Source organism: Perognathus longimembris, chromosome 2 (assembly GCF_023159225.1).
Source record: "Perognathus longimembris pacificus isolate PPM17 chromosome 2, ASM2315922v1, whole genome shotgun sequence".
In the NCBI taxonomy this organism is placed as follows: Eukaryota; Metazoa; Chordata; class Mammalia; order Rodentia; family Heteromyidae; genus Perognathus; species Perognathus longimembris.
The window spans coordinates 55,285,150-55,298,085 of NC_063162.1; the positions used below are offsets into that span (position 1 = coordinate 55,285,150).

The 12,936-nt window shown below is 37.8% G+C and overlaps 2 protein-coding genes across 8 annotated transcripts in view; one reads left to right on the plus strand and one right to left on the minus strand.

Moving 5' to 3' along the window:
* The window catches only part of Nrg3 (neuregulin 3), a 997,626-nt gene that overhangs the window by 788,937 nt on the left and 195,753 nt on the right, over positions 1 to 12,936 (plus strand). The window lies entirely within an intron of this gene.
* Positions 2,960 to 3,606, minus strand: LOC125346525 (28S ribosomal protein S33, mitochondrial-like). Its single transcript, XM_048339171.1, has one exon. It carries the CDS (start codon positions 3,557 to 3,559, stop codon positions 3,206 to 3,208), a length of 354 nt encoding a protein of 117 aa, XP_048195128.1. The 5' UTR covers positions 3,560 to 3,606; the 3' UTR covers positions 2,960 to 3,205.

Here is a 12,936-nt window from a genome sequence, read left to right on the forward strand (position 1 = left end):
AGGATATAAGGCTCAAGATCCCCACCCCATTACTCATTAAACTTCTAGAAAAAATACACAGCATATGGGCTATATGTACATATCTGATATATATATATATATACACACACACACATATCACATATGTTCTTTGTATTGTACATTTGCAATAATAAAAATATAAGAATATATAATATATGGAGATATAATCTATATTCTATATATGGGTATATAATAAGTATATTATATATAGTATTTATCAATATGTAATGCTGTATATATAATATTTTCCATATATGCACTATCTTCCCCAAGAAATTCTGCTCATAAAATGCCTGGTTAGTCGTGAACACAAATATTACCCAGAAAAAATGTGCTGCTGCTAATGTTATGCATAACCAAGGTGATGAGAAGAGAATGTCTACTCCAGCTAATATACAGTAACACACAGAGCCATATATGTCCTTGCAATATAAAATTCCAAAGCAGGAGTCTCAATTCTCCCTGAAAAAATTGCCTCATCTGGAACTTCCAGGAAGAAGGTGGAGGAGCAGCAGAGCCCTAGCTGAGCTCCCTCCGACATCGCAGTTTTCCACCCCAGAGAAACTTTTACTCCTAGAAAGACAGCCAATGTAAGTTATACCAGTACAGGGATTCTGGCCAGGAAGGAAAAAATCGACTTTGCTGGTCTGAAAACACAGATTTGAGCTCTGGGCGGCGTCCGGACGACACACCAGTGCCGGTGCTAGCACAGCACCCCGCACTCCACGTGGCTAAAGCACACAGCAGAGACCAGGGAGAAATCCTCAAGATGGTGGCGAACACACATGGATGGCAGGCTGAGCATGGACAGGCTGAAATCACAGAAAAAGCGTGAGTACCCCACGGAAGACATTTTCACTCGCGCCCATAGAGCAGCTTCTGGGAGGAAGCCCTTCCCCCACCACCAGAGCAAAGTGCCATCTTTGACACTGGCATAGGGTCAGACCAGACTGGAACTAAATCAGGCCTGGGGAAAGAAAGGACAAAGCGGCCATCTTTGAAAAGGGCAAGAGGGACCAACCAGTGAGAGCCAGCTCCACCCCTGCCCAGGCGGGAGGCTTTTCCTGGGCAGAGGCTCAGCCAGAGGTGCTCCGCCCTGCCTGCCAGAATTTCTAAATTAAAAGCAAAAGTGGCAGACTACTGTCGACATATGGTCTAATATCGACATTACATTTAAAGCCCTAGGTGAACTTTCTTGGGTGTGGCCATATGGCTACTGTATATGTTCGCGATACATTGTATATTGTATATATGTCTACCTGACCTAGAGAAGAGATAGAAAAACAGGACATAAGATATCACAAGAAATGTACACATTGCCCTACTATGTAACTGTAGTCTTTTTGCACAACACCTTGTCAAAAAATTTGTGTTCAATTAATAAACAAATAATTTTTTAAAAAAAGAAACAGATTCTCCTATAAAATACCCTATTTCCAAAAAAAAAAACACACACACACAAAAAAGCAAAAGTGGCGAGCAGCTACCGGCAGCACGGAACAACCAGACGGGGCAACAAATGGTACCGGAGACAGATAAACGGTCCTGTCACAGAGGAATCCCAATTCCCAGCCCGAAAAGGAGCTGAATTCCATAGCCAGCTCTGCCCAGGAGGCTACCCTGCCCCGGAGGGAGGAACCTCCCCTAGGCAATCAACTCTCAGCTGGGTACAGCCTATTCAAAGCCAGGCGATAAAGGCAGCTGCCGCAGCAGACAAGACAAGCCTGGATCCGAGATTGTTCATGTGCCCCATCTACAGAGGACACCCAAGTCTTACCTGCAAGCTGTGCAAACCACAGAGACCCAGGATTTCACTAACAGGAGGGAAGGGTCACAGCAGATCCACCCCCTGCGAACTGAAAGCAAGTCAAACCAGCCATGCAGCAAAATAGATTGTAGACCATCGCAAGGAAACCAGAGACAGTAGAAAGCCCACCCAAACAAGGAAGACACCATTTTTGTTCCTCTCAAACATTTTTAAATTTTTTTAAATTATTATTTTTTCACTTCTGAAACATCGATGGTTTTTTTTGTTTTCCATTTTTACCTATTTTTTTATAAAGTTTTTTTTGTTGTTCGTTTTTCATTTTCTTTTCCTTTTTATTGTTTTAAATAATTTTTCTCTGTTTTGTGCATCTGTCTTCCAGTATTTTTTTCTTTATTTCTCTCTTTTCATTCTCTTTCTTTAAAAATTACTTTTCTATGAATAACACCTCCACTCCCTTCTGCTAACTCTCCATTGTCTATCATTTTAACCTTGTTCTTTCTACTGATTCTACTCTCCTCCACATTTCCACATGACTGAAACTAAACCAAAATCATCAAGCCCCCCCCATACATTTTACTCTATTCTCTTTACTACCTCTGACTTACCCTCCTGACTTACTTCCAGGACCTCCAGATTCCATTGACTCCTGGGTTATTGGATAGAGGGTATCCTTGCTTAATCCGAGTGAATCAAAGGGATTCATAGAGAAAGCCAGTCCAAAAACAATTTAATATGAGAACAAGAATTGCTCATAGGGTTGTAACAGTAAATAAGTAACTACTGAATACAGGGCTCAGGATCGGTTGTTATATTGAAATTGAATTCTTTAGGAACACCAAATCTAATTTTATATACAGGTATACAAGGTATCTCTATATAATTGTGAACTTCTAAGATTTACACAACAGTGCTTGGTAAGGTCTGCTTTGGGTCTTTTTTTTTTTTTTTGCCACTCCTGGGGCTTGGATTCAGGGCCTGAGCGCTGTCCCTGGCTTCTTTTTGGTCAAGGCTAGCACTCTGCCACTTGAGCCACAGCACCACTTCTGGCCATTTTCTGTATATATGGTGCTGCAGAATTGAACCCAGGGCCTCATGTATATGAGGCAAGCACTCTTGCCACTAGGCCATATCCCCAGCCCTGCTTTGGGTCTTTTTTTTTTTTGTAAGACACTTATTTAATGTAGTCTCCCCAACCCCCCCAACATCCCACTCTCCGCTAAACATGTCATTAGACAATAATTTACCTGCTCCATTGCAGAATTAGGTAAAGCCAGATTACAAAAGTAGAGAAAAATAATTTTGCAAAATTAGAATGCGTTAATAGCTGGATTGGGCTTCAATATGACATGATTGTGTTTCTTCAAATCCTTCATTAAAAATGAAGTGTGTAGAAAGATACACCTCCCCCTCAGTCACTCAGCAAGAAATTGCCTTTCTTGATGGGCAACACCATTTCTTCTTTGATGCTCGTTTTCCTTCTCCTTTCCTTGGTTTCCCCTTTCCACGGAGTTTCTTGAGATGCCTTTGCTCATCCTTAAAATCCTGATGCTCATCTCTGTAAAGCCCAAAAAACCGGAGTGTGCCCATGAGTGCGAAGTATGTGTTGTGGTTCGGATACCAGTCATAAGTCTCCTTCCTCTTGGCCAGGGGCTGTTCACTGAATAGTTTCACCACTTTCATGGATGTGGAATCCGTAGGCCTGGCAACTTCACCAAAGAGCCGGGCACTCAGACGAGTCATGCGCAACGCATATTCTGAGAGTGAAGACATTTCTTGAGCATCAGACAGAGCAAGATCCTGCTCCTGACCTTCCTCTCCTGCGCACGCGCCTGCTTTGGGTCTTAAATGGTGCTCACAAGTGCTTGTAGATTGGCATTCCCAATCCAAATGGGCAGAAGAAACACAATAAAGATGGGAAACAATGGAGTCTTATCGTCCACTCAAAACAAGCAGGAAGCAGAGCAGTCAATCAAAGACATAGAAGAGAACCCTCAAAATGCTCTACAAAGTCTACTGATAAACATGATAAATGAAAATCTTGAATCAATACAGCAATACTTCCATTAAGTAATGGATAATTTTATGGCCTCGACAAATAGAAAGACAAATGAAATTCAAGAGTCAATTGAAAAGATAGCTACTCAGCTAAAAGATTTGAGAGATAGCACTCAAAACCAAATTAATGCAGTTAATGAAGTAAAGAAGTCCATACAGGACCTAAGAGATGACAGGGAAATCATCAGGAAAGACCAGTCAGAAGAAAAAGAGATTCGAAATCAAAGAGCTAGCCTACAGTCCCGACTAGCTGAAACAGAGGAGCGAATCTCAGGAGCTGAAGATTCGCTAGAATCTATGGAGAATGATCAAAAATGAATACAAAACCAATCCAATTGACATAACAGACCACTCCAGGAGCTCCAAGACACAATCAGGAAGCCCAATTTAAGGCAAATAGGTATTGAGGAAAACCTGGAGAAAGAAGTTAATGGAATAGGCAACCTATTTAACAGAATATTAGCCGAGAACTTTCCAAATATACAGAAGGGTAGGCCTATACAGACACAAGAAGCATTTAGAACCCCAAACCGACCAGACCAGAACAGAACATCCCACTGACACATTGTGATCAAAACAGGATTAATAGAGTCCAAGGAAAGAATCCTTAAAGCTTTCAGGGAGAAGAAAACAATCACATACAAAGGAAAAGCAATCAGAATTACCCCAGACATCTCATCAGAAAGCATTAAAGCAAGGAGAGCCTGGAATGAGGTATGCCAAACCCTAAATAAAAATAAGTACCAACCAAGAATACTGTACCCAGCTAAACTCTCATTCATAGCCGAAGGTAAAATAAAAGCCTTCCACAGTAAGGAAAAACTGAAACAAACTATCTCCACCAAACCAGCTTTAGAGAAAATCCTCATAGATGTACTACACAGAGAAAATAAGCAAGATCCCAATACAGACAGAGAAATGAACTCTAAATAGTAAACCAGAATATCAGATCAAGAAATGGGAAGACTCAGCTTTTACCAAGATAGTGATAATGAAAGGAACAAATGATTGTCTCTCAATCCTAACTCTCAATGTTAGTGGACTTAATTCACCCATCAAATGACATAAGCTCATAAGTTGGATAAAAAAATCTAGATCCATCTTTCTGCTGCCTCGAAGAGACATATCTATCCAGCAAAAGTAAACATTTTTTAAAAGTGAAAGGCTGGAATCAAATCTACCAAGCAAATGGCCCCCATAAGCAAGCTGGAGTTGCATCCTAGTATCAGACAAAATTGACTTCAATTTAAAAAAGGTAAGAAGAGACAAAGAAGGTTACTACATACTAATAAAGGGATCACTCCTACAGGAAAATATAACCATCCTAAATATCTACACACCAAATAAAGGAGCACCCAACTTCATCAAACAAATACTACTATCTGTAAAAATACTCATAGACCCAAACACATTGATAGTTGGGGACTTTAACACTCCACTGTCACCTTTGGACAGATCAACATGCCAAAAACTGTACAAAGAAACCAGAGAACTAAAAAAATGCATAGACCAACGAGACTTAACCAACATCTACAGAATATTCCACCCAGCAACAACAGAATATACATTCTTCTCAGCAGCACATGGAACATTCCCCAAAACAGATCACATATTAGGGCACAAAGAAAATCTGTACAAATTCAGAAGTATCAAAACCATTCCCAGCATTCTCTCAGACCACAATGGAATAAAATTAGAACTCAACTCAAACAGCCACTGCAGAAAAATCCTACAATTCATAAAGACTAAACAACACACTGCTGAACTACCAGTGGGTCATTCAAGAAATTAAAACGGGAATTCAAATGTTTATGGAATTCAACCAAGATGAGTGCACAAAGTTCTAGCTCCTTTGGGACACAGCAAAGGCAGTACTCAGAGGAAAATTTATATCTCTGAATGCATACACCAACAAACTCAAATAAACAAGATAAGAGATGAAACAGGTAATATCACCACAGAAACAACCAAAATTCAGAACACAGTAAGGGACTATTTTGCAAACCTTTGTGCCAACAAATTTGAGAACTTGGAAGAAATGTATGATTTCCTAGAAATTCAAATCCCCAAACTCAACCATGAAGATTTAAACCTTATAAATAGACCCATATCCAGCATTTAAATAGAAACAGCAATACGTGATCTCCCATCCAAGAAAATCCCAGGTCCAGATGGATTCACAGCAGAATTCTACAAGGCCTTTAAAACAGAACTCACACCAATATTTCTCAAACTCTTCAATAAAATTGAAAGAGAATGTTCACTACCAGACACATTCTATGAAGCCACTATAACCTTCATCCCCAAACCAGGCAGGGACTCATCATGGAAAGAGGACTATAGACCGATTTCCCTGATGAACATAGATGCAAAAATTCTGAACAAAATTCTGGCCAGTCGACTTCGAAAGGTCATCAAAAAAAGTAAAAATCATACACCACGATCAAACTGGATTCATCCCAGGGATGCAAAGTTGTTTCAACATATGCAAGTCAATTAATGTAATCCACGACATCAACCGGAGCAAAGTAAAGAACCACATTGTTATATCCCTGGATGCAGAAAAAGCATTCAATAAAATCCAGCACCCAGGGGCTGGGAATATGGCCTGGTGGCAAGAATGCTTTACTCATATATATTAAGCCCTGGGTTCGATTCCACAGCACCACATATGTAGAAAACAGCCAGAAGTGGTGCTGTGGCTCAAGTGGCAGAGTGCTAGCCTTGAGCAAAGAAAAGCCAGGAACAGTGCTCAGGCCCTGAGTCCAAGGTCCAGGACTAGCAAAGAAAAAAAAAGATTAAAATTCAGCACCCATTCATGCTAAAAGTCCTGCAAAAACTGGGATTCCAGGGAACATTCCTGAATATAATCAAGGCAATTTATCACAAACCAAAAGCAAGCATAACTCTAAATGGTGAAAAACTAAAGCCATTCCCTTTAAAATCAGGAGCAATATAGGGATGCCGCTCTCTCCTCTCCTCTTCAACATAGTACAAGAATTCCTAGCCAGAGCAATTACGCAAGAAGAAAATATACAGGGAAAAGATAAATAAGAAAAGATGAAGTTAAAATTTCTCTCTTTGCAGATGACATGGTCCTATACCTAAAGAAACCCATAGACTCTATCCCCAAGGTACTACAGCTGATCCAAAACTTTAGCAAAGTTGCAGGATATAAAATAAGCCCTCAAAAATCAATGACATTTGTATATACTAATGACACAAAGACCGAGGCTGAAATCAGGAAAGCAATTCCTTTTGTAATAGCCTCAAAAAACTTAAAATACCTAGGAATAACCTTAACTAAAGAAGCAAAAGACCTCTATGACGAGAACTTTAAAAACATGGAAAATGAAATCAAGACAGAACTAAGGAAATGGAAAACCTCCCATGCTCCTGGATTAGGAGGATTAATATAATCAAAATGGCAATATTGCCAAAGGCTATCTACAAATTCGACGCAATAATATCCCACCACCATTTTTTAATGAAATAGAGGAAGCAATCCAGAAATTCATATGGAACAATAAAAGACCCAGAATACAAAAAGAATCCTAAGCAGAAAGAACATTGCTGGAAGAATTACAATACCCAACTTTAAGCTGTATTATAAAACTGTAGTAATAAAAACAGCTTGGTATTGGCACCGGAACAGGCCTGAAGGCCAATGGAACAGAACTGAACCCACAGAACTGAACCCAGAAATGAAGCCACAGAACTATTCCTACTTAATTTTTGATAAAGGAGCTAAAAAAAATAGTCTGGAAGAAAGCCTCTTTAACAAATGGTGCTGGCAAAACTGGTTCAACACATGCAACAAACTAAAACTAGATCCTTATATATCACCCTGCACCAAAATCAATTCCAAATGGATCAAAGACCTGGAAATCAAAACAGACACCTGGAAAACACTAAAGGAAGGAGTAGGAGAAACACTTATGCTCCTTGTCACAGAAACTTCCTTAACAAAGACCCAGAAAGGCTACAAATCAAAGAAAGGTTGGGCAAATGGGACTGCATCAAACTGCAGAGCTTCTGCAGGGCAAAGGACATAGCTCACAAGATAAACAGAAAGCTCACAGATTGGGAGAAGATCTTTACCGGCCTTACAATGGACAAAGGACTCATATTTAAAATATATGCAGAACTGAAAAAATTACATTCCTCCAAAACAAATCCTCAAAGAACCAATAGCCCCCTCATCAAGTGGGCTAAAGACTTAAAAAGAGACTTCTCTGATGAGGAAATGAGAATGGCCAAGAGACATATGAAAAAGTGCTCTATATCACTGGCCATAAAAGAAATGCACATCAAAACAACATTGAGATTCCATCTCACCCAAGTAAGAATGTCCTATATCAAGAAAACCAACAATAACAATTGTTGGAGGGGATGTGGCCAAAAGGGAACCCTACTCTATTGTTCCATGTAAACTGGTTCAGCCACTCTGGCAAGTGGTATGGAGATTCCTCAGAAGGCTAAATATTGAGCTCCCCTATGAGCCAGCAGCCCCATTTTTGGGTATCTATGCAAAAGACTACAAACAAAATCACACTGAAGCCACCAGCACAACAATGTTCATTGCAGCACAATTTGTCATAGCTAGAATATGGAACCAACCTAGATGCCCCTCTGTAGACGAATGGATCAGGAAAATGTAGTACATATACACAATGGAATTTTATGCCTCTATCAGAAAGAATGACATTGCCCCATTCATATGGAAATGGAAGGACTTGGAAAAAATTATATTAAGTGACGCGAGCCAGATCCAAAGAAACATGGACTCTATGGTCTTCCTTATAGGGAATAATTAGCACAGGTTTAGGCAAGTCACAGCAGAGGATCAGAAGCGCCCAATAGCTATACCTTTATGAACACATAAGATGATTCTGAGTGAAATGAACTCCATGTTATAGAAACGATTGTTATGTCACTGTTGTAACTATTTTCAACGTGCTATGTGTAACTGTAGCTTCTATTATTGATGATCTTCTTGTATCCCCTTCCTGTGGTTGTACCTATGCTATCTCTGTATCTCATCTGAGTATATTGGAAACCGTGTATACTGGTAAACAGTGGTGTACAGGGTAGAAAAAGACAAACAACTACAAAAGCAACACTTGCAAAACCGTTTGGTGTAAATGAAGTGAACAATTCATGGGGGGGAAGGGAAAGGGGGAGGGAAGAGGGGGGAATGAGGGACGAGGTAACAAACAGTACAAGAAATGTATCCAATGCCTAATGTATGAAACTGTAATCTCTCTGTAATTCAGTTTGATTATAAATATATATAAAAAGAAATGTATCCAATGCTTAACATATGAAACTGTAACCTCTCTGTACATCAGTTTGATAATAAAACTTTGAAAGAAAAAAAAGAACAAATGGAGAAAAATAAGAATGCTATTTAGCTGAAGAACTGTAAGACATTTGCAAACCAACTCATCTTGGGATGGAGGAATCCTTGGTCATGTCTTAATATAAAAAATATGCATGCTTATGTCTCTGAAAAAATATAAAATGAAATGAACAAAAAATTGTCGCATCTATATTATTAAAAACAACCAATTCCAATATAATGATCATGATAATTTGTTATTGATATAAAAAGAAAATAAAAAGGAGAGAGGGGGGCTGGGGATATAGCCTAGTGGCAAGAGTGCCTGCCTCGGATACACGAGGCCCTAGGTTCGATTCCCCAGCACCACATATACAGAAAACGGCCAGAAGCGGCGCTGTGGCTCAAGTGGCAGAGTGCTAGCCTTGAGCGGGAAGAAGCCAGGGACAGTGCTTAAGCCCTGAGTCCAAGGCCCAGGACTGGCCAAAAAAAAAAAAAAAAAAAAAAAAAAAAGGAGAGAGGAAGGGAAGGAAGGAAAAGCAAAGATAAGGAGAGAAGAAAGAAGGACAGGAGAAATGAAGGGGAACAAGGAGTTAGAAAGAAAGGAAGGGAGGGAGGAAGGAGTGGAAGAAAGAAAAGGAAAGGAAGAAAGGGAGAGAGAGATAGAAGGGTGGACCGCGGGAGGGGGGGATGGAGGCAAGGAAGCAAGCAATTAAGGTAAAATGAAACATATAGAGAGAAAACCCCATGAGTCCTTTGTGCCTAAGTAACTGGGAGTGAGTTCTAAGGAAAAGTTAGGAGACTAGAATGGATTGTATGTAAATAAACCCAAAGTCTTCAGTTTTATCCTAAGATCAGATGACTTTCCTACCTTTTGTGGCAGTTGGTGGGGAGTGTACCACAATCACCCAATGGTGGCTTAGGGTATGACTTAGTTGTGTGTTACAGTATGGGAACATTCTGCCACAGCATTTAAAACACCCTACAACTTCAGAACACTATAGGCTCTAAGTAGAGACAACTAGAAATACTTACCGTCAAGATGCTTCAGTAAGGGCTTACATGGTCCCTGAATATAGTTCCTAGTGGTATCCCAGGAAAAAATCACAACAGCAATGAGAAAAAAGCAGAGAAAAAATTATTCCATGAGAAACTTGTTAGAGGATATAGAAGCCATCCCAGAATAAAATATGGAGCTAATGTAAAGATCAATGTGAGTTAAAAATAGATTAATCTAGCAATTATAGACTGAGGAGGGGAAAAAGTGAGCCTGATAATTCATAAAGAAACATCATCAAAAATGTAAAGTACAACCACAATTGCTATTATGCCATTTAATACTGAAGTCCTTGCAAAGCCCCCAAAAGATTAAGAAATAGGAGAGAGACTGTACAGGAAGAAGTAAAACTATACTACTATGCATTGCAGAGCCCCTGTTTTATCTATGTAGAGAATCAAAAGGAGGATGGCTATCAAACTTAAGTATAAAAATTGTATTTAAATTATCTAGTTACAGGTACAGACAAATAGAAAATGTAGTCTTGAAACATATTTGCATGAGAACTCTATTACATTATTTTCTATTTTTATTACAGAATATATCTATCTATCTATATATGGATAGATATTTACATGAATGTACATATGTGTATATATGGATAGGCAAATGCATTTATATGTGTATATGCACATATATGTATAGAAATGGGTATACATGTGTACATCTACACATTTGTACATATATGTTATCACTATAGATATACATATATCCAAATGCTCATAGGCATGATCTAGAAGATGAAAAAAAACTTAACAAAAAATCATAACCCTTAATCAAAGTATCTGAACCTTGTCCTCCGTAAATTGCATAGAGAAACTTTCAGTTATTAGACTGTTTCCTAGGCCAAGCTCTTTTATGTCAGTCAAGCCACTGTTTAATTACATGTAACATTATCAATCAGTTTGTTTTGTTCTTCAGTAAATACTATTTTAAAGACTCTATTGGTTCCTTTTGTTCTTTACTTCTACAAGTTACTTAAGCCAATATCTTACAAATTTTATACTTTAAAATAATTTTCAAAATTTATAAAGACAATTTAATGAACTAAATGCATATAATTCTCACGTAAACACATAGAAATGCAGAATTGTTATAAAGTCTTCCAAGTAATGTATTATTAATGAGACAGTAGGTCAAAAAGCTGTAAGATACTTTGTACATTTAAAATTTTTCTTTCAACACACACACAAAGCCACGATTGTTAGAAATTTTGTATATTTCATGTGTCAGTTACCCATTCAATGTGACAGAAACTTTAATATTTATTTCAAGTACTGTTAAAAAAATCTACCTGAATAAGTACCTACAATTCAAGTAAACACTTGGCTTAAAATAGAACCTCCAAGATATGATTATGTGTTTGCGATGCTGTGTACATTTCCTTCTAAAATGACACCTCCAAGTTCTCTGAAAAACATGGGGGTTTTATGATGGGTTATTGTCAACCCGCTTCTCATCAGTTACAATATTTATGCACCCACAATCATGTTTTATCTTGACATCTGATTCTTGCACATTGTTTATTGAGTAGACAGGTCACATGTAAAAACCCACACTTAGTTGAATAATAGAAATCAACAATTTCTCTCTGAAAGAACAAGTCTCAAAATATATTAAAAATCTAATATGCCATGACAAAGGTTGCCTGTTTAAAAAGGTTCTTTAATAATTTGGCAGGATGAAAATATTAATAAGTACCTATAATCGGTGATAAACCACAAACAAATACATCTCTAGATGCTGAGATACAAAATGTATTTAAAAAAGAAACATAATCTTCCCTACAAAAATTCTTAGTAAGCTGTATACCCTGGCATGCTTGCAATCCCAGTAACAGGAGGCAGAGCCTGAAAGATCTAGAGTTACAGAAGAGAGTTCGAATCTGGCTTGAGCTAGAGAGTGAAAAGAACAAACCCCCAAACAAACCAGATAGGTAGGTAGGTAAGTAGATATATTATAAATTATAGATAGATTTATATATAAATTAAATATGTATCTCTCTATCTTTGAAATATCTTTGAAAAGTAATTTCTTTATATAATGAGTATTTACCTGAAGCAAAAGGAACAATATTAAACATACAAACAATAAAAATTTAGAATTTTTTCCTATTCTGGACAGCTAGCCAAAATAATAATAAATAGCTAAAACAACTAAGATAGAAATAATAAATATTATCTATTAATGTATCAATGTCTATTTAATGTTTCTATCTGTAAATACTAAGGTAAATGAGAAAAAATTTGATATACTGGCTGATTATAAAAATTCTCATGCAGGGGGCTGGGAATATGGCCTAGTGGTAGAGTGCTTGCTTCGTATAAAAATACTCATACAAATTCTATTTGATTTCTTATATCTGAGCAATATAAGAGTGCATGATATAGCTAATGCAATTTAGTTTGTAAGTTAACAATATAACAGAACTACTTCCATTTCCTAAATTTGGATAATTATTGAAATGAAAGCATTTTAGACATAGCAAATGAACTAAAATCCTTAATACAATTTGTGTTGTTTTAATTTTTATTGATATTAGGAAAATATCAAACTCTATTTGTGCTAAACAACATTCATTTATAGAAGTCAGTTGAAAAGAAAGGGAAAAAAGTTCCTTCTAATGAAAGCAATGTGAAGTCAGCCACATCTAGGTAGAAAAATGTGACCTAGTGTTAACTTGATGTGAAACCT